Raw genomic sequence first — 22,383 nt, 5'->3', positions numbered from 1 at the left:
TAGAGGATGTTACACTTGCATTCATTATGTTTTTAGAACGAGAATATAGAAATAAAAACACTGATTTTGTGAAACATTTAAACAAGCACAGTTTAAATAATCTAAGATGATTTTTTCTTTTTTGTTTTTACGTAGGAGTCACAACTTATCAAGGCCCAGAGGCCACTCCAGGATAAGGGTTAACGAGTATACTGTAGTCAGTGGGACAATATAGTAGTGATCATTAGTAGTGGAAATTTAATAAATTGGATTACTTAAAGGGGAACGGCTCATCAAGAACTTGTTTATGTTGGACATGAAGATGACCATATTATAGTCAGCTGGAAAGCTGGCAAAAGGAAGACTGTTCCACAGGTATGCAGTTTTAAGAAAGAAACTTTGTTCATGGAATCTACGATTAGGATTAGTTAGGTACAGATAAAGAATGGGGGAAATTATAGACAGATAAAGAGTGAGGGAAATTATAGATAGTGTTTTCTGCTTGACGAGTGTTTTACGTGAAATTTTGGGAGAGGGTACCATAGATTGAAGCTCAGTCGAGCACTTGCCATAAAAATAACGATTAAACAGAGACAGGCTCACAACGTCTCTTCTGTGAGAAAGAGGTTGCAGGGAAGAGAAAAGGGCATCCCCCTACTAGGCTACGAAGTCTATTTTGAACTCTGCCATGGCAAGATAAGATCTTTCTAAGAGCTCCTGCCCAGATGTGGCAACAGTACTCCATCCTTGGACGTACCTGGCTCTTATATAGGTATGAATTGCATCAGTAGTGATATATCTACTGGATCAACAGAAGGATCCCACCATTTTCCTAGCGACCTTGGCAACAGATTTGATGTACGTGTTCTGTTTCAGATCAGGAGTAAAGGTCAAGCCCAGAAGCTTGTCAAAACATGGAGCCTCCCCAAGACGAGGGCCATTCATTTCAGTTGATGCCAGATGGGGATCAGAGTGTTAATGATGTAAAGATTGAAGCTTGGTTTTAGATGCATTAAAAGTAACCAGCCATCTGATTCGGCTGAACATGAATTCTTAGAAGCAAATATGAAGCAAATTTGTTTAAGACATTTAGAGTCAAGATTGATTTTACATTAGGTTTGATTACCCAACAAACTAATTCATGCTTCTATTTTGTAAACAAATTTCTAACACCACGTTGAAATTGTGAAAAATAGTTTGGACTCCTTAGGTTGAACTACTTTACTAGAGAAGAGAATGGGGGAGGATTTAATTGGGACCTTCAAAATAATTATTGAAAGCTTTAAATATGGAATATTTTTTAATATCTCTCCTTGCACAGAAAATGTATTAACCAAGGATATTAAAAAAAATAAATTTATCACAAAATTAGGTTGTTTCTTTTTGGATGAATTTAGAAATAATGGTAAAAAAATTAAATTTGCATTACTTTGAGGGTCTGAGAGAATTTGATCTATATACTCCTCTTATATATTCTGTAAACTTGTAGTGTGTGTGTGTGATATTGGCAGGGTATGTCGGGGGAAAAAACAATGAGCTGCACACACGCAAATGGATTCGAATGTTAAGAATTCAGTATTCCTACTTATTGTCTAACAGAATGCATAATTTGATCCAGAAATATGTGAGCAGATATCGGTCAAACAGTTGAGACAATAGAAAAAGGAAATGTTAAAAATTCCAATGGGAAAGAATGTGATTATAAATAAAATTGGCACAGAGAAAAAGTCAGTCAGTCAGAGAGAGAGAGAGAGAGAGAGAGAGAGAGAGAGAGAGACTCGCATATGTCACCATTTTCTTCACCAACTAACCGTCTAACCACGCGCTCCCCCCTCGCACCTTTTCTGCTTAATGTTTGATTTAGTGGGACTCTATTTTATATAAACTTACTGAAGAGGATGTGGTTAACGTTAAGGATATAGAACTACATATGGATGATGGCCTAGCTATAGTTATAAATGTCACTAATGCATATACATAAGCAATATATAAATACAGATGGTACGTATATTGTATTAAGTAAAAAAAATCTTGAAATAGGGAATTTTGATTTTACCGTTAGTGCAAGAAATGATCCTAACTTTAAAATTTGTGTGTGGGTGTGTGTGGCGAGAGAGCGAGAGAGAAATTTTCTTTCGTTTTATTAAAAACTGAAATCTAATGTTTTGTAAATGCCTAAAGAAATATCTATACGCTAAAAGAAGAATGTTTGTTTACAGAGGTTAAAATGGCTACGTCAAATAGTGTTTCAATACATCTATTTAAAAATGATTCAACCATAAAGAAAACATTTCCTTTCACTTACTTTGTTATTGATTGTTGTTAATAAATTCTTTTGCAATTTCTCTTCCAGTTTAACCTTCAGAATATTTACCAAAGGTCGAATTGTGATTCCCTTCGATGAAAGAATAAAAAAGACAAAACAATTATAATTAAAGAAGTAAAACACTTATCATTTTTAGTTATACAAGAAGAATGTTTTAAAAGGTAAATATCTAAAAGATAATTACTTTTTTGAATAGTTTTTCTATCCCTGTAAACTTTGCTTTGTTCACATCAAAATATCATTTTTTTATGCCCACACCATAAGCATTTCAACTTGCTTTGTTTCCCAAACTCTTGTTTCTCCCAAAATCAAAATATTGTCCCTTTTCAAGCCAACGTTTTAACTTTACGTTATTCCCAGACACCGTATTTACCCCAAACCAGAACATCATACCTTTTTCCCTGCCATTAGCTTTTGTTGTGTGTGTTATATCAGTATCCTCACTTACTCATAATAAACCATATATTTTTATACAATCTGTAATGTCGTTGGTTGGTTGGTTGTTTTTGTTTTATGGCATAGCAACCCTTTTCGGGTTATTTAATGCCGAATCCAAAGATTTTGAAGAAAAATTTTTTAATAGAATATATTTGTTGTTTTCAAGTCGGTTTCTATTTAACCCATAGTTGGAACCCTAACAGGTACTACTACTCTGGGTCAGAGTGGACCTGGGAGCAATGGCAATTAAAGGGTGGCTCCACACTCCCTAAAGCCCACAAGTTGGGGCCTTACCATTGGATATAGTTTAAGGTCATATCCAGGACCCCCATTGAGGGACTTTTACCCTCTGCAGGGGGGGCAGTCGGTGTATTGTAATGCCCCACCGACAGGGCCTCTGTAATGTCACTGTTGTTTCTTCAGCATATTTATTAAGAACAAAGAGTTGAGTTTTTTAATCTTTTTTTTTTCTTCTTCTTATTTCCATTTGAATCCAGAAAGCTATTATTTATACCCAACGATAATATTTTGGTATTAATGCACTTATTGAACCATGCTGAAATAATAACAATATTATTTAGAAAGCCATTATTAACATGGGGAGAGGGTGTATTTTCTAACTATTCTGTACTTTCACCTAACAATTTAATAAAAAACAGATATCGTAAAACTTTAATTTAACTTGAAAATACTGTTTAAAAATTGCATGCTTCAATAAGTGCATAAGCACCAATATTTTTCCTTATGTGGAATATAATAGCCGTTCTGTAACACTAGTAATATACTAGTTAAGTGTATATAAGATTTGCCAATTATAGTAGGTTATACAGTATATGGTATTTTGAAGTCGGGTTAATATGGGAAATTTATCTGATTAATTTGATCATCAATAATATAAATCTCACCTGTCTGTTTAAATGTATGTATGTATGTATGTATGTATGTATGTATGTCTGCCTAAAACTTTTGACAGATGCAACGGATTTTCACGAGATCGGTATAATTTTGAAGCTCGACCCTTCGGACGACAAATATAAAAAAAATTGACTAAATACATTAATTCTTTCACCCTCAACTGGGCACTTTTCTACAGGGAGGGATCTCTTTTTCGCCGATATTTTCGAAATTCATTGCCTCTTTTCGATTGTTTAACCTACATCACCTCCAGTTTGGTGATGGACGTAACAGCAAACATGTCATGTTTTTATTTTCACGTTCGTTTCCGCTTTCGCAGTACGTGTTTGAGCCTGCCTGCCTACTAACACCTTTTCTTTTTGCTCAACACACACCTCCAAACACCCGGGCAACGCCGGGCACCCAAGCTTGTTTGATATAAAAAAATTGAAGTTGGATTCCAGTTGGTAAAGAAATCTTAGATTCTGCTAGATAGAGGCATATCAATGTTTCCAACATCTTATATAGTCCTTTGCATTATTGTCGTATTCTGCAAGATCTTTTAAACTGCACCAGTTAGATAGTAGAGAGCAGACAAAACAGTGAATTACTATTCTTAAAATAAATTGTTTTCGATCATAGTTGTTTCTATGACAAAAGAAAATGTTTTCATCATTAGTTAAAAAAAAAGTTTTATTCATTCTTTTCTTGTAAAAAAAAAATTCTTAGATACTTTCCATGAAAAAAGAAAAATACTTTTTTTTTTTTCGTCCATAGTTGTTTCCACGTTTTCATCTTAAAAAAAGAAAACATTTCTATAAAGCATTTGTTGAAACAACATTTTTTTAATATGTTTTTCTTGAAAAAATATATTTCTTTCATACAGTTATCTTGTGTTAAAATTTTGTTTTCAAGGTTTTGAATTTATTACTTGGCAGTGTTCACGTCAACTTTTCTGATAACTTTTCTGGTTGCTTCGCATAAACTTCTGGGAGATGTCGACCCAACCTAAGATCAAGTTCTGAATCAGTACAGAATCTTCAAAAGAGAAATTGTCCCATAGTACAACGCCTATAATCCTTTAAAATACTACAAAACCCCTGAAATTTGGGGAATATTTAACTTAAGCATGACGAACTGACCAACTGACAGAGCCTCAAATAGGAATTCTTGAACACATTTCAAAATTTTTTAAAAATCTTTTAAAAATGTGAAACAAATGGTTTCTTTACCTGGATAATAACGTTAAACAGAATAATGATTAAGACAGTAGTGATGAAAGTATCACGTAGTGGAACATCTTTCTCATCCAACTGAAGTGAAAGTGAAAAGGCTACGCCACCACGAAGTCCACCATAAGCCTAAAAGGAAAAAGAAATGAGACTTTTTAAGTTTTGGACGAAAAAACCCTTGTCATATTTTCATTTCAATAATTCAAAACATATTCAACTAACTATACTGACCACAATCCCCCTAAACTGGACACAGTGGGGTGCTTCAGTGCCATATATGTCGGTGCAGTTGGACTGGGCTGGCTTTGCCTAATGGATTGAGGGTACCGGATTGACAGTTCCTGGCTGCTGTTTCCGTACAGGAGCTCTAACTCTTTGATAGCGCTTAGAGCGGCTGCTCCATCAACAGTTGTAAAATATCGGGATGTTTGTAGTGCCATGTCGCGCATGGAAAGGGACCCTGCACTCATCCTCGGTGGGCTTTCCTGAGGCCACAATCCTGAGGGTGAGGACAGCTGATGGTCTACTTATATTGCATGTCTGGTATTCTGCACAACTACTTGTCCAGCACCCCCTCACTCATCCACCCTAACTGAAACTTTTAAATAAAATAAAATGAAATGACAGCTCAAGCAAAAGTTACGTTTAAACCAGGACCAAACTCAAAGAAAACCAACCTGCCTCCTCCCTTGAGGCTTGCATTTACTAATATCCGCGGGCTTAGAACTAACTTAGATGATGTTGAGTCATTTCTCCTTGTAAACACCCCGGATATCTTAGCATTAAGTGAAACTAACCTTCACTCCTCCATTCCCTCTAACCACTTTAACATGCCTGGTTATCTCCCACTCTACCGTAAGGACTCGGACAGACATATGCATGGACTTGGAGTCTATATTCGAAACACCCTCCCCCTAACTAGAGAAATAAAACTAGAATCAGAGGGCCAGGCCTTTATGTGCTTCAGACTAAATATGCAACACAATATTAGCTACTTGTATTTTCTCTACCGCTCTCCCTCAAACCAAGACTGTACCCTAATAAACAAAGTCTCAGACAGCATAGATATAGCACTCTCCCTCGATACTAGCGCACAAATACATGTATTTGGTGACTTCAATGTCCACCACAGTAACTGGCTAGGATTCTCAAATCACACAGACGTAGCTGGTAGCGCCACATATAGCTTCTCTATATCTCATTCCCTATCTCAATTGGTTACATTTCCGACACGTTTCCCAGACCAGCACGATCAACATGCCTCACTTCTAGATCTCTTCCTGACAACGGTTCCCAATGACTGTACAACAAATGCCCATAGCCCACTCGGGAATGCTGATCACGCTGTGATAATGGTAGAAATCAGCCTAAATTCTCGCCCTAAAACTGAAGACCCACTACTCAAAACAACGAGGTATTACAAAAAGGCTGATTGGGAAGCCATCAGGGAGCTCATCAGAGATGCCCCATGGCAAAATATTTTTACTCTTCCAGCAGAACAGTGTGCAAATGAGACAACTGAATGGTTCAAAACTGCTATTGAAGCACATGTTCCCGCACGGAAATACTATAGCAAGCCCCACTCCCCCCAATGGTTTACTTCTGCTTGTGCAGCTGCCATTTGTCAAAGGCAGCATGCGTTCCGCAGATTCAACCGACATAAGTCCAGCTCAAATAAACAGAAGTTTATAGAAGCTAGAAATAATTGTAAGAGAGTGATAGACACAGCTAAGTCAGATTACTCTGAAACCACCAGAAAGCACATCGAAGCACAGAAATTAGGAACCCGGGATTTTTGGAAAATCTACAACAGCGTAGTTAATAATGGACAGTCAATTATTCCCCCACTAACAAACAACCATGAGGTTGCTTGCACGGCAACTGACAAGGCTAATCTGCTTGCCAGTCGGTTTGCCTCAAACTCCACACTGAACTCGGTACACCACTCACTCCCTGATTTTCCTCTGCGAACAGACGCCACACTTGACGATTTGAAAATCACCCCTTCTCAGGTACATGCTATTATAAAAAACCTAGACACCTCTAAAGCATGTGGACCAGATCTCATCCCGGCTGTGCTATTAAAAAAATGCTCTGCCGAGGTTGCTCCAGTTCTGTCCAAACTTTACAATAAATGCCTTAACGAATCTTGTTTTCCCGACTGCTGGAAAACCGCCTCTGTGGTACCAGTCTTCAAGAATTCTGGTGAAAGAACTGACCCACTAAATTATCGCCCCATTAGCCTCCTCCCGCTTTTCGCCAAAATATTTGAGTCCTTAGTTAATCAAGTCCTAGTCCAGCACCTAACAGCTGCTAAACTCCTGACTGACAAACAATATGGATTCAGGCAAGCCCGTTCAACAGCAGATATCTTAACTGTAGTTTCTGAACGTATATACCGTTCATTGGATAAAACAGGGGAGGGTAGAGCGGTGGCCCTTGATATATCTAAGGCTTTTGACAGGGTATGGCACGATGGTCTTCTAAGGAAAATTAGATCATATGGAATCACTGGAAGAATTCATAACGTAATTAAATCCTTCTTAAGTAATAGAAAAATCAAAGTTGTCCTCGACGGACGTACATCCAAACAATATGACATAAATGCGGGAGTACCTCAGGGGTCTATCCTTGGACCTCTATTGTTCCTGATATTCATAAACGACCTCCCTGATAATATTGTTTCGGAGATGGGTATATTTGCCGATGACACCACTCTCTATAACAGATATGAGGGGAAAACAAATGAACACATATCCAAGAAAATGGCAGAAACACTAGAGGATGACCTCCAATCCGTAGTGGAATGGGGACAAAAATGGTTGGTCTCATTCAATGCTGCTAAGACTAAGCTTGTTTCCTTCAATAACTACAAGAAACCTTCTCTACCACCAATAGCAATGGCCAAGAACACATTGCCTGAAAGTACTTCTTTTAAACTCCTCGGCCTAACGTTTACAGGGAATATGAACTGGAATAGATACATTGAGAGCATTGCCAAGGCTGCTGCAAGGAAGGTTGGCTCCCTCTACCGTGCTAGAAAACTACTTACGCCTGCTAGTATCCTATACCTCTATAAGGCAACCATTCGCCCATGTATGGAGTGCTGTTGTCACATCTGGGCTGGTGCATCTGCTGCTTGTCTCTTGCTCCTGGACAGGGTTCAAAAAAGAGTCGCCAACCTGATAGGTCCTGAACTGTCATCTAGGCTTCAGCCTCTGTCCCATCGACGAGATGTTGCATCCCTCTGCCTGTTCTACAAATACTTTAATGGTGAATGCTCTGACGAACTGCAAACACTTGTACCTCCCTGACGTAACTACCCCCGTCAAACCCGACAAGCTACTAAGTCTCATCCCTTTACAGTGGAGATCCCTAGGTGCAAGAAAGCCTTTTACTCCAATAGTTTCTTCCCCAGAACTGCGGGTCTTTGGAACTCCCTTCCGGGATTCTGCTTTCCCAACTGCAATGATATGCAGAAGTTCAAGTGTAATGTTAACAAACATCTTTCTACTCTTCTCCCTTCATAATGACCCCGCTAATTAATTCCCTAATAGTAGCCCCCTACTTCAAAGTGGCACTGTGCCTTGTTTGGGGTGAAAATTGAATTAAAAAAAAAAAAAGAAGTCATTTTAGTTTTTAATTTTATCCATTTGCACATTTTTAAATCTATACAGAAAAAACAAAAATCCAAATTTTAGTTGTAAGGTAGACAACTCCTATTATATTCTTCAATTTAAAAAAAAAGAGTGATTCATCTTTATTGGAATTATGCTTATGACTGAAGAGTGTGTCATGTGAATTTTTTCAACAGCGAAATTTGAAAGTTTTGAGTCATTACATATTTTTTTACAACAAATTTTCGGATTTGCAGTGATGTGTAAAAAAAAAAAATAAATAAATTGTTGTCAAAAGAATCATGAAGAAAAATCCTAAATCTATCTTGGCTGGGGAAAAAAACAATTTTATCTGTGCAGTCAAATGTGCGGTCGAGCTTCCTTATATTAAGAATTAGTAGGTTTGAAAACACTCTTTAAAGATCGTATCAAACTTGTCTTATGGTTATCATACTTGACTCATTATTTTAGGTTTTGGTTTCAATCTCAGCTCAAGTATTTTTTTTTTTACTTACAAGAAGTGAATTTTTATTAATAGTATTATTATTCATTGGACTACTGTTCTCATCTTGAGTGTGATTTTCACAACGTTTCGGTCGATATAACCTCCGACCTTCTTTAGGTGTATCTTGTCAAACTCGGGAATGTTTCTGTTGAACTCGGGAATTTGGATGGAATTTCGAGCCGAATCCTTTATTTACTTAACGGGGGTAGCATGCTCTTGTTCCGTCAGCTATGACTGGATAGACATCCTAAGTAATTGGCAAATGTATTTTTCGGTCGCCCACACTTCAGGAGAATATCACTTTTACAATTGATTTTCCCTGTACTCTAACCACTGCGCCACAATTGCGGACAATTCTAGTACAAATTTTAGGAGTCTTAAACCTATAATAATATAACCCTAACCCCCCTTCTCGTCCGAGAGCCGGGCCACATCCGTCGCTATCCTGGTTCACGGGAGCATACTTGTGATGTACTTCTGGCTGTGTTCGTCGCTCCCAGCTCACAGGACCATAGATGCAACCCAGCAGGGCTACATTCTTATTTGTCTAGTGGTGGACCCCTCAAGGGTGATCAGACTCTCACTGGTCACTGGAAAATATTTTCTGCTGCTCAGGGCACGCGAAATGTGCATGACCCTAAGTCCGTGTGGCAACATTGTCGATTTCGGCCGTCACTCTGGCTTTGTGCTGGATCCAGTCTGTCTCCTTCATCATCTGGCGTCAGGGGATATCTGAAACAATTGTATCTTCATTCAGGCTGGCAAATCGAGAAACAAGGAAAAACTCTGGGACATTTTTATATAACGAAACCAAATAATTATTCATAAATCGTTTTACACTTGTTCTTTGATTCAAGCTTCATGATGCAGGTTGCATACTTAAGTTCCACTAATCAATTTCCCAGCTAAAAACAAGAGCTTTCAACTTAGCTCTTATGAGGTTTCGCCCCCCCACCCTGGCGGGGGTGAGACCGATGTGTACGTCTCGATGCCAGTTAGGAAAAAAGGACTCTGGACCCTAACTCCAAAAGTCAATCGTTTTTATCAAACCAGAAATTCCTCCCTCTGCCTTTTTGGAGTTATTCTTCTCTTTTCCATTCTCTTATTCTTTTCTTTCTCTCGTGAACTCATTATTTTATTCTTTTCATTTCCTCTTTCTTTTCTCTCTTCTTCGTCTTTCATGACCATATCTCTCCCTACGTTCAATTTATTTATCTATCTGTCCAACTAACTTATCACTGGCTGGTGATCTGGCAGTTAAAATACAACAGATGGACCCAACGACAATACCTGCCAAGCACCAAAAGAGACCTTTTGAACCCAAGTCATTGTACCTTTCAACAAAACATTGTTTCTTTAATAATTTGAATTGTTGTTCTAACCTTAACCAGAAAGCGACCCTGTATTGCTTTTTCTGCCAACTCGAGAATCTCATTATCATATTTATTTATTTATTTATTTCCCATCGAAATATTCACTATTTCTTCTCTCATTGAAATATTTACTCTTTTCTGTGGACAGGAATCTCATAAACATCTGTTTTTCCTCTCCCATCTTCTCTTCCTCTATTTGAAAAGCAAGATCATCTGGTGTCGCCAGGGATCTCGTCATAAACCTATTTTTATTTCTAATTGTAAATATCACTATTTATTACTAATTATTACTATATATTAATATATATCTATGTCTATACTTATTACTTGTATATATTAATGTTTTTACTTATTACTTGTATATATTATCTACTAGCATTTCAGCCCGGCATTGCCCGGGTGTTTGGAGGTGTGTGTTAAGAAAAAAAAAAAAAAAAAAAAACCGTGGTAGTAGGAATGCAGGCTCGAACCCGTACCGCGAAGGTGGAAAAGAACGGGGAAAAATCATGACGTCTTTGCTGTTACGACCACCGCCAAAACGAAAGTGACATAGGTTTAAATTAAGGCTAGACAATCAAAAGGAGAGGATGACTTTTAAATATATCGGCGAAAAAAGCGACCCCCGCCCCCTGTAGAAAAATGCCCAGTTGAAGGTGAAGAAATTAATGTTTTTAGCAAATTTTTCGATATTTGTCGTCTGAAGGGTTGAACTTAAAAACAAGACTAATCTTGTGAAAATCCGGCGCCTCTGTCGAAAGTTTTAGGCAGACATGCAAACATACATACATGCATACATTTATATATTGGTAACTAAAAATTTTCGACCCAAACCGACTAAAAAGCTTGCCCTATCTCTGAATACTCTTTATGTAAAATTTCAAATGTTTAGACCAGAAATTGTCTGAGTAATTTGGTAGAGACCGCAGAAGTAAAAAATTTTTAAACTTTGGTCCCTATTATGACCCCTTAACATTTATTGTTTGGGGCTCAAATTAAGTTATTAAGTTAGATTCATGTCCAAAGACCCTATATCTAAAATTTAAAGTATTTAGACTCAAAATTGGCGGAGGAGTTTGGTAGAGTTCTCAAAGGTCAAATCGTTGAACTTTGACCCCTTAACAGTCAAATTTCTGGCCGAAAACCGATCATAAAGATTTTCCCAAATCTCAGTACCCTGTATATAAAATTTTGTGTCTGTAGACAGAAAATTGACAGAGTTATTGCGTAGGGAAATGTACACAGACACACAGACAAACACACAGACACGTTCACTTTTATAGATATATAGACTGTTTATAATTACTGGTTCCCAGATCGTATTGAATTCTATACTAGGTCTTCTTAGCAGTTGGTTATTCCCCAGCATATGTGCTGCTTCTTTCAGTCATCTTACTCTCCGCTGTTCCTCTCTGTCTATAAACTTTACTTCGTCCCATAATGGTAAATGGTTTCCCTTTTCTTTCCAGATATGGTCAGCTATATCTGACTTTTCAGTCTCTCCACATACTACGGCTTTTCGATGTTCTTCTAACTGTACTTTCGATGGACGACACGTTTCACTTCTGTATAGTTTTCCACATTTACATGGGATTTCATATACACAGTTCTTAGTCATGATTTTTTTCTGTAGGGGGCTTGACTCTCACAAGCTGTTTCTGGAGAGTTGAATCACTCCTGAATACTGTCCTGATGTCATATGGATTACATATTCGTTGAAGTTTTTCAGACAAGCCATTCATATATGGTATACAAACTGTGGTGAGTTTCTGAGTTTCTGTCCTTTTGTGTTTGGTCCAGATTTCTTGGAGCTGATGTCATGCTCTCTGGATAGTTGTTTCTCTTAAACTGTCTATCTCCTCTTGATATGCACTGATGTTACTACATATTGCTTTTGCTCGGTGTTGTAGGCAACGGACGATTCCTTTGGTTGGTTTTTGTTTTACGGCATATCAACCCTTTTCGGGTTATTTAATGCCGAATCCAAAGATTTAAGAAAAATTTTTTTAATAGAATATATTTGTTGTTTTCACGTCGGTTTCTATTTAACCCATAGTTGGGACCCTAACAGGTACTACCACTCCGGGTCAGAGTGGACCTGGGAGCAATGGTAATTAAAGGGTGGCTCCACACTCCCCAAAGCCCACAAGCTGCGGTCTCACCACTGGATATAGTTTAAGGTCATATCCAGGACCCGACGATTCCTTTCTTTACATTATATGCGTGGTGGGAGTTGTAGTTTAATTACTGCCCAGTGAAAGCTGGCTTTCAGTATACAGATGACATAAACCTCTGACCTGTGCAACAAGATACACCTGAAGAAGGTCGGAGGTTTTATTGACTGAAACGTTATGAAAATCACACTCAAGATGAGAACAATAGTCCGATAAATAATAATACAAATAACCAATCCTCGTCTCCAAAATTCAATTAAAGGACGCATTGCTCGAAAAAAAAAAAAAAATTCATTCGCTTTCTTAAACTACTAGCAGACCGCCTGGCATTGCCCGGTCGTAAGATATGCATAAATATTATGTGCATGGGTATGCAGGTATTATATTTTTTCTAAATAGTGCAAGTAAAAAAAAAAAACACAAAAAATCTCGAACTAAGATCGAAAGCAAAATTTTAATACAGTGAGTCAAGTACGATAACCACTAAGCCAGCTTGACACCATCTTTAAAAAGTGTTTTCAAACCTACTTATTCTTAATATACAGAATCTGTAATATAAACAATGCACGCATGCGAATTTGTGAAAGAGTTAGCAAACAGATAAAAATGACAACCACATACCAATTTTTAAATTTTGACCCCCTAGCAGGTTTTTTTTGTTCCGGATAAAAACAATCTAAAACGTTTTCCACGTGTCTGAATACCCCATATATACCAAATTTTAAGTCTGTAGTTCAAAGATTTGTTGAGTATATAGGTTGTGAAGCGTCCTCACACACATGCACATTTTCACTTTTATAGATATATAGATTTTATGCAACAAAATCTGCTCAACATGGCCATGAAACATAATGATAATAATGTTGTATATTATTAGGTAATTCGAACATAGTAATCAAACAGTCTTGATGTACAAAAAAGAGCAAGTGTGTTTAAATGCAGCTTGCTCAGGAAAAATATTTTCTTTGTTATTTTTTACCATGTTGTATGCAAGACAAAATACATGGTGTTGTCTGCGAGCAAAAATAGAAATAATACAGTATCATATATGGTAAGGAGTATAAGTTAGTCAATCCAAAGTGCTCAATATCTTGGATAGAATAGGTGTTTTTAAAGGTCACATCGCCTGGGATAAACAATATAGCTGTATTTTGCTGTACTATTTAATATAAAAAACTATTCTCAGTCTTGCCTGGAGGTCATAATAGTAATAGTACAGTATGATATCTAGTAAGTCATATATAGTAATAAGAGTCCTCAATATCCTATATAGAGCAAGTATGTTTAAATGTGTTTCCCAGAAAAAAGCATCACTATGTTTTTTTTTTTATGCTATTATATACAAGAAAATCTACTCAACGTTGTCTGGGAGTCATAATAGTAATAATAAAGCAGTATATCTGGAAAGTGGTATATAGTCATAGTAGAGTGCTCAATATACTAGATAGAGCAGGTGTGTTTAAACATAGTATTGCCTAGAGAAAAGACTACTTTATCTTTTGTTATTATATTGAAAGCTAAAAAACCGACACAACATACCACCAAAGAGTGACATCTTGCTGTACTATTTATACACGCGCCCATGAAAGCTGAATTTGTAAATAAAAAAATAAACTTCTTAGTGACATGCAATATGGTTTCTGTTCTGCAAGATCTACAGCAGATGTGCTTACGGTTATATCTCATAGGATTAGTGAATCTCTTGACGAAGGCTTCCTTTCTAGGGCAATTGCTCTTGACATATCAAAGGCCTTTGTAGAGTATGGCATAAAGGTCAACTTCACAAGATCTCCAGTTACGGTATAGCTGGAAATGTCTTCTCAATTATTACATCATTTCTGTCTGATAGGTTCATAAGAGTAGTGGTTAATGGACAGAAATCAGAAGCTCACAGTATTAATGCTGGAGTCTCTCAGGGGTCCATCCTGGGCATAACTCTCTTCCTAATCTACATCAATGATCTTCCAAATCACATCCTTAAATCATTCAGAGACATTTATGCTAACGACACTACCATCTATGGCAGTATATCAAAGACCGTTAACAACCAAGTTCTCTCTGATTCTCTCTCCTCTGATCTTGAACATGTGGTACAATGTGGAAAGAAGCGACTAGTTACTTTTAATGCATCTAAAACCAAATTTATGTCTTTACATCATCAATGTTCTGATCCCCATCTGGCATTAATTGAAATGAATGCCTCTCATCTTGAGGAGGCTTCATGTTTTGACAAACTCCTGGGCTTAACCGTTACTCCTAATTTGAAATGGAACATGTACATCAAATCTGTTAGCAAGGTCGCTGAGAAAATGGTGGGATCCTTCTATCAATCCAGTAGATATCTACCTGCTGCTGCAATTCTCTACCTATATAAGAGCCAGGTACGTCCAAAGATGGAATACTGGGCAGGAGCAGCTAGAAAGGACTTATCCTGCCTTGACAGAGTTCAAAACAGACTTCGTAGCCTTGTGGGGGAATCCTTTTTATCTTCCCTGCAACCTCTTTCTCACAGAATAGACGTTGCAAGACTGTCTCTATTTAATCGTTATTTTCATGGCAAGTGCTCGTCTGAGCTCCAATCTATGGTACCCCCTCGCCAAACTTTCACGAGAAACACTCGTCTAGCTGAAAACACAATCAATAATTTCCCTCACTCTTTATCTGTACCTAAACCTAATCGTAGATTCCATGAACAAAGTTTCTTTCTTAGAACTGCACACCTGTGGAACAGTCTTCCTTTTGCCTGCTTTCCAGCTGACTATAATATAGTCGTCTTCAAGTCCAACATAAACAAGTTCTTGATGAGCCACTCCCCTTAAGTAATCCAATTTACCAAATTTCCACTACTAAAAATTATTATGACATTGTCCCATTGACCACTGTACGCTTATTAACCCTTATCCTCGAGTGGCCTCTAGGCCTTGATAAGTGGTGACTTCTTTGTAAAAAAAAAGGAAACGTTTTATTTATATTTTACAAGCGTTTGTCATTTAAATGTATCAGCGAGTGTATATGTTACGCACATTTGATGAAAGGCAGCTCGAAGTTTTATTGACGTAACAAAAGTCATTTTGCATAAGCACAAAAGATGGATATATAACACATACAATTATATGCAAGAAAATCTATTCGACGCTGTCTGGGAGTCATACCAGTAATAATAAAGTAGCATATCTGGACAGTGGTATGTTGTAATAGTAGAGTGCTCAATATACCAAATACAGCAGATGTTTTTAAACGTAGTATTGCCCGGAAGAAAGAACTATCTTGTCTTTTGTTATATTGAAAACTAAACAATGCAGACGGTGTTGGAGGCTGCCATGGGAGTAATGATACAATATCCTATATGGTAAGTATTATACGTTAGTCAGTTTAAATTGCTCAATATCCTGAATAGAGCAGGTATTTTTTCAAATTCGCGTTGTCCAGGAAAAGCAATGTCACTATGATTTATATTTTATACAACAATTCCACTCAACATGATCGGGAGTCATAATGACAATAACTAGCAGGACCTGTAGAAATTCCACAGGGGGACTCATTCATATGTAATATATTGATGTTGGCATTCTGTAGATGTCCAGCGTAAAAAATGACACTCTGATATTATTGTAGCTCTTTTATTTAAACTGCAAAATATTTATCTAAGCTAGCAGGGACGCCTGGCATAGCCCAGTCGTAAAATGCGCTTAAATATATTTTAATTTATGCAGACTTCATATATATTATTATTGTAAATTTTCTATTGATTCTTATATATTATAAAGTTATGATTTCCAAAATAAAAATTATATCCATATGACTTGGGTGTATCAGCTCGAATCGAAATCGAAACTAAAACTTATGAAGAAAAAGAAAAAATATATTACTTGAGTTCCTTCAGCTATAATTGAAACTGAAACCAAAACTTATGAAAAATTCTTGGTAAAATTATTTATAAAAAAAAATAGATGACTTGAATGCCATCAGCTATAATCGAAACTGAAACCAAAACTTATGAAGAATTCTTGGTAAAATTATCTATTACAAGAAATGAAAGGTCATAACAATTAAACAATACTTACTCAGAAGAAAAAAAAGACGTAAGCATGATACTCAAAATAAAACACACGCTATCGTATTAATATATAAATAGTATCTGGTAATTGTTATAGAGTAATTCAAGAGTTCTCAATTTCCTAAATAGAGCAGGTATGTTTAAACAACATTTCCCCGAGAGAAATATTTTCTCTGCTTTGTTTTTTATTATGTTATATACTTGACAAAGTATAATATGTTGCCTGTGAGTCAAAATAGGAATAATACAGTATCATATATGGTAAGGAGTATAAGTTAGTCCATTCAAAATGCTCAACATCCTAAATAGAGCAGATATCTCCAAAGATACCTGGGAAAAAACAACGTAACTGTGTGTTGGTATACTTTTTTTTGCTCGGGATGGAAAGTGATACATTGTCATCAAAAAATGCTTAAAGAATAGCAAGTATGTTAAAAAAAAAGCTTCATTTTTTTCTTTGTTTTATACAGACCTGGTCAACACCGGATAGTGATGCACATTATTGTATTGTAAAAAACAAACAAACAAACAGTGAGAAGTTAAAATTGGCTAACTAATAGCAAAGTTTGATTTGTCAGTTTAAATGTTATAAGAGTTCAACTTTTAAAATCAAATAAGATATCTTTATATGTTAAGTAAAGAATACAAATAGACTTATATAACCCTGTAGCAGCCAACACTTGCTACATCACAGGCAGAAGCTAATTCTCTCGACTCGCGATTTGAAATCCATTTTCTCCCTGGCTTGTCCAATCACAAGTCATCTCTCAATCACATGACAGAGTATATAAAAGGCGAAATCTGAAACTTTCAACCCTCTTTGATCCTGACCCTACCGGGCAGCAGACTTCGCCTGGGGTTTTGGCCCCAGGCTGAACATGAGTACTACAAGCTAACATGGCGACCTTTCAAACTTCTATTTGTTTCCATGTGCGATATCCACACAAACTTTATTTATGCTAAAGAACTGCCCTCATCGAAGCAACTCACACACACCCACAACAACACGCAAAACACACTGAAGACTTTGCCCTCTCTTTCTCCTTTAATCGGCTTCCTTCATCCCGGCGCCTACTAGCTATAAACACATGCGGACTCTAACGAAGATAACAAATAAAGTTTGTTTATTAATATAGAATGAAACTTCATTTCGTTGTCTCTCATCTAACATAGAAACCAGGGAATTGAACTTGTAGCTTCTCCTGATAATCTATTCTATAAAAGGCAGTTTGGTGTGTGTGTGTGTGTGTGTGTGTGTGTGTGTGTGTGTGTGTGTGTGTGTCCGTCCAGCTTAAAGTTCAAAACTACAAAACACTCACAAAGATGATCGGCATTGTCCCAGACAAATAATATCTAAAATTTAGGAAAACATTAATTCTTTTATCCTAAACTGGACCAGCCATGTTATGTACATATTAAAGGGAAATAACTTTGGTGTTATAATCAAGAAATTACTTCCCTTATATTAACTAACTTTTTGAAGAACCTATATAAATGAGAGTTGTGTGTGTGTGCGTGTGCAGAGAGAGGAATGGGCTGGGTGAAGGAGAGAAAGGGAAGCTGAGGGGAGGAAGGGAGGATGAAAGAGAGGTAAAGAGATAGAGGTTTTAATAGAAATATGTTACAGTTTTGCTCTGAGCAACGCTGGGCAACTCTGCTAATCCAATCTAAAATCAGGGTCAAAATCGAAATCTTTCTTTTCCCTTTGGTCTGTGTCTAGACTAACAATTACTATGGTTTTCCTATTCTACTTTTCTAGATTCTCATGTATTGAAGAAATGCTAATATTGTAATATTGTCCATGGACCAACACACGTTGTGTGCAGCTTCAGTCACAAAGGAGACCAAGATAAAGAATAGGAAATAACTCCAACTCGCTTGTTTTGTGTAGCAACAACATTCTCTCTTTACCACTGTGACGTCTCTCATGTGATCGTCTTCTAAAGTGTCCTTCATGCCTCATACATGATCGTGAACATTATCCACGTCTCTCATGAGATCTCGAACATTATCTTGTCTCCGTCATGATGGTTCTCTTTCTCATTTTTATAATCCTTTTTTCCCCCAACAGTGACGTCACTTCGCATGCATTTTCACACACACACACACACACACACACACACACACACACACACACACACACACACACACAGAAATTATAAAGTTCTAGGGTTGAGTTCATGTTAATATGCAGGTATGACAAGTGGGCTGTTTCTACAAAATAGTTGCTTGAATGGAATGGAAGTTGGAATACATAATAATATATACTAGATCACTCTGTGAAATTGAGCAATTTATCATAGCTAGATAAAATGTTAAATTCATAGTAGAAGAACAATAGCTTTCTAATATACTAATCGTGTGTATACAATCATGTGGTAAGCATGAGAAGCGATTTCAACGAATGCTTTCTCCGCTTTCACTCTCTTCATCAAGTCAGTTTTCACAGAAACTCGTGAACTCCAAAAATGTTTTCAACCTATGAAAACCGTTTCAAAACTCCCAAAAGTAAAACGTACATGTGAATGTAGTAAGCTGATACTAAGACAGACAGCCAAACACATATTCACACTATGAACATTTTGACTTGTGACTACTTCCTCCACTTTCTTTACCAAACACATGTTGGTTCTATAAACATTTTCATTATTAAAAGTAACTTTTATATTCTTATCACTTGCGTGAAAATGTTTTGTTATAAAATTTCATGTTTCATCCATGTTTTTCATTCACCAATTTAACTACATGTAGATTATTAATTGTCAGCGCTGTTCTTGGCACTTTTCAAAGACGTTGTTACAAAATGCACTATATGAAGCAAGAAGCTGCACTAGAACATATTGCTTTGCAAAAGGACATCTCATTAATTCACTATTCCTTCTTTTTGTTTTCTAATTCAGTGAATTTTTATTATATTATAGCACATAGTTCCATGAATAGTTTTCATATTATGAATAGAAAATTAGCATTTTGTGTAAAAAGAGTCTCTCTAGTCTTTTTTAGGCCAATTTACTTCTGCCGGTTGCAATCTGAATTTTTTGAGATGAGGATTAGTTATTTGTATTATTTGGAATCTCCTGACAACTGTTCTGATCTTGAATGTCATTTTTATAACGTTTCGGTCAATGTAACCTCTGACCTTTTTCAGGTGTATCTTGTTGAATGTTTCTGTCGATTCAGAAATCTACACGGAATTTCAAACGGAACCCTTTATTTACTTCACGGAGACAGTATGACACTCAAGATTAGAACAGTAGTCCGCACAGTAATCCAAAGATTCCAAATAATATGAATAGTTCTACATTGTGAATCAAAATCAAAGCATTTTTCCCAACACTCACTGCAGCCAAACAAACAAGTCAATAACTACTTTCCTGACATTAATTTCATTATGAAATTAAATTCCACCATAATACATATTGGTTCATTCGTAAACAAGTCAATTTATTATTCTGTTAAATTACAAATTTAAAACAAAGCCCTTTACCCAAAACGCATGGTAGCCAAGCAAACAAGTATGTGAGTATGCTTCTATTAAAAAAAATCTAAATCCTTGATTAAATTCTACCATAATGTATTTTGTTTTTATTTTTCATAAATAAATTAGCCAATTTTATTCTATTGTTAGATTGTAAATTAAAAACAAAGCCATCTACCCTAATACACATATACACAACAGTCAAGCAAGCAAGTTAGTGAGTATTCTATGGATAAAGGATTAGTATTATGTGCGAATAGAGTCTTTTTGGCAGAATAGACACCATATTCCAGCTAGATTATTTAAACAACCGGAAGGTACCAAACAATGCCCATTATTTAAAAAGCTAGCAAACAGTTAAAAATTATGGAAGCAAAACCAATTATAATCGAAAACAGACATTGTATGGTAATTTCCATGAAAATATATATGTGTGCATTTTACAGACTGTGCTGAAATAATTACGTTATTATTTAGAAAACATAATGTGATTGGAAGGGCTTTTAAAACTCTTCTTTACTTTCATCTAACAATTTAATAAACAAAAAAAAAATAATTTAATAAATAAAAGATATCATTTACCAATTGTCGGCTGCTGCAATTTCATTGACTAAACGTTTTGCCATCTTTCAGCGATTTATGCAACCTGCCCAAACTATGCAGCATAAGTACCATCTTTTTAGTCCTTACTAATCAATTTACTTCAGGGAGGGGGGTGTAATTATTGTTTGTTTGTTTTTTTAATTTTCCCAGGCAACGGTGAAACACGGGTCAGCTAGATCAAAATCTAGTGAACGTCACGTCTGCCCTAACAGTTTAAGAGATAAATAAAAATGCGTTTCTATTATAGACTTTAAATCATCACGCATCCAGCAACTTGTACATTACTATTTAATCTGTAAGTCGTTAAATAAATGTATTAAATGTTATACTTAATTTGTTGATCATTTTTGAGTTGTTATTAAACCAATAACACTTATCATCAGACGTAATATATACATACGACACTTAACTTTTTATAAATAGAATTATGTCTCTAATTCAAAATAAATAATATGATTTTATTTTAAAGAAACAATGAAAATTGGGGTTTGACATCATTTGGAATTAAAAACAATGTTCTTAATTTCATTTTAAAAATACAAAGAAAAAAAACACTGAAAATTCTCAAATGAAAATAGAAATTCAAACAAATTTTTACGCAGGCAGAAATAAAAGAAGGAAATAGAAAGAACTTACCATAATGATTTGTTCTTGAAAGCTGAAAATTTTCATTCTTTCCCCATGAAATTTGTTGACAAAGAAGGAAAACAAAAAAGTGACTGGACCAAAAAAGAAAAGAAAAATAGTTAAATGTTAGAATAGAAAAAGGTTAACGGACACAATGGAAAACTCTCCAGTGGCCGAGACAGTTGCAATATTATATATATATATATATATATATATATATATATATATATATATATATATATATATATAAATAAATGTAACTCTTAGTTCGTTCGTAATTAATAGTCTAAATAACTAAATAAATGATTGCTTCGACATTTTGGTATAATATGTTTACTGTACCCATGCGTGTTTTTATATATCTCTTTTTAATTATAACGTGTGGTGTAAATGAAGAAAAAAGAAACAAGAACGACCGACCGCGTTTTTGTGTGGCTTACCTCGTGTTCATAATGAAGAAGAAAGAAACAAAAATGGCTGCCCTGTTTCTTTATATGCCTACAGGGTGACCACGAGGTATGCAAATGAGATGCTCCTGATTGGAGATAAAAGAGGAGTGATTTGGGGAAGGAAGGCATTCGGAAGTTAGATTGCAAGCAGAGAAGTTGTATTTGTAGAAGAGAAAAGTCGGATTCGGATTCGGGGAGAGAAAAGCTAAAGTTGCAGAAGTTCGTTTTGGAGTGGAGAGAAGACGCGTCAAGTGGTAACCAGAAAGTTAAAGTTCGGACAGCAGTGTCACGCAAACGACAAGCTATTTCGGCGCATCAAGCAAATTAACATGGCTGAGTGGAGACTGAGCACTCAGATGTTGAGACCCTTTACAGGGGAGGGTAACCTGATTAAGTGGCTGGAGAAATTAAAAATGGTGGCGAAGCTGCAAAAGATAGAAGATGTGGTCACCCTGCTGCCGCTATACTTAGAGGGGGAAGCCCTCACGATTTACCAGCAGATGCGAGATGAAGACAAGGAAGACCTTGCCTTAGTGGAGCAAAGGCTGAAATTGGCAAACGCATACGACATAACGTTATACTTAATTTTTCTATGATAAATTGGTGGTTTTCTTTGTACCGATAGGCCATTTTT

General features: G+C 36.2%; 1 protein-coding gene across 1 annotated transcript in view; it reads right to left on the bottom strand.

Moving 5' to 3' along the window:
• The window catches only part of LOC145287925 (sodium/hydrogen exchanger 1-like), a 137,188-nt gene that overhangs the window by 22,725 nt on the left and 92,080 nt on the right, over positions 1-22,383 (bottom strand). Inside the window, exons 15-17 of the mRNA XM_080135877.1 lie at positions 21,310-21,392; positions 4,870-4,998; positions 2,285-2,374 (exon numbers count right to left, since the gene is read on the bottom strand). Of these exons, the coding sequence (XP_079992003.1) occupies positions 2,285-2,374; positions 4,870-4,998; positions 21,310-21,392 (302 nt within the window). The remainder of the gene's footprint in view (positions 1-2,284; positions 2,375-4,869; positions 4,999-21,309; positions 21,393-22,383) is intronic.

This window comes from Euprymna scolopes, chromosome 11, assembly GCF_053919585.1.
Source record: "Euprymna scolopes isolate OS-2025 chromosome 11, ASM5391958v1, whole genome shotgun sequence".
Classification (NCBI taxonomy): Eukaryota; Metazoa; Mollusca; class Cephalopoda; order Sepiida; family Sepiolidae; genus Euprymna; species Euprymna scolopes.
Note: the sequence above shows the minus strand (reverse complement) of the source record. Positions and strands in the feature narration are given on the sequence as shown.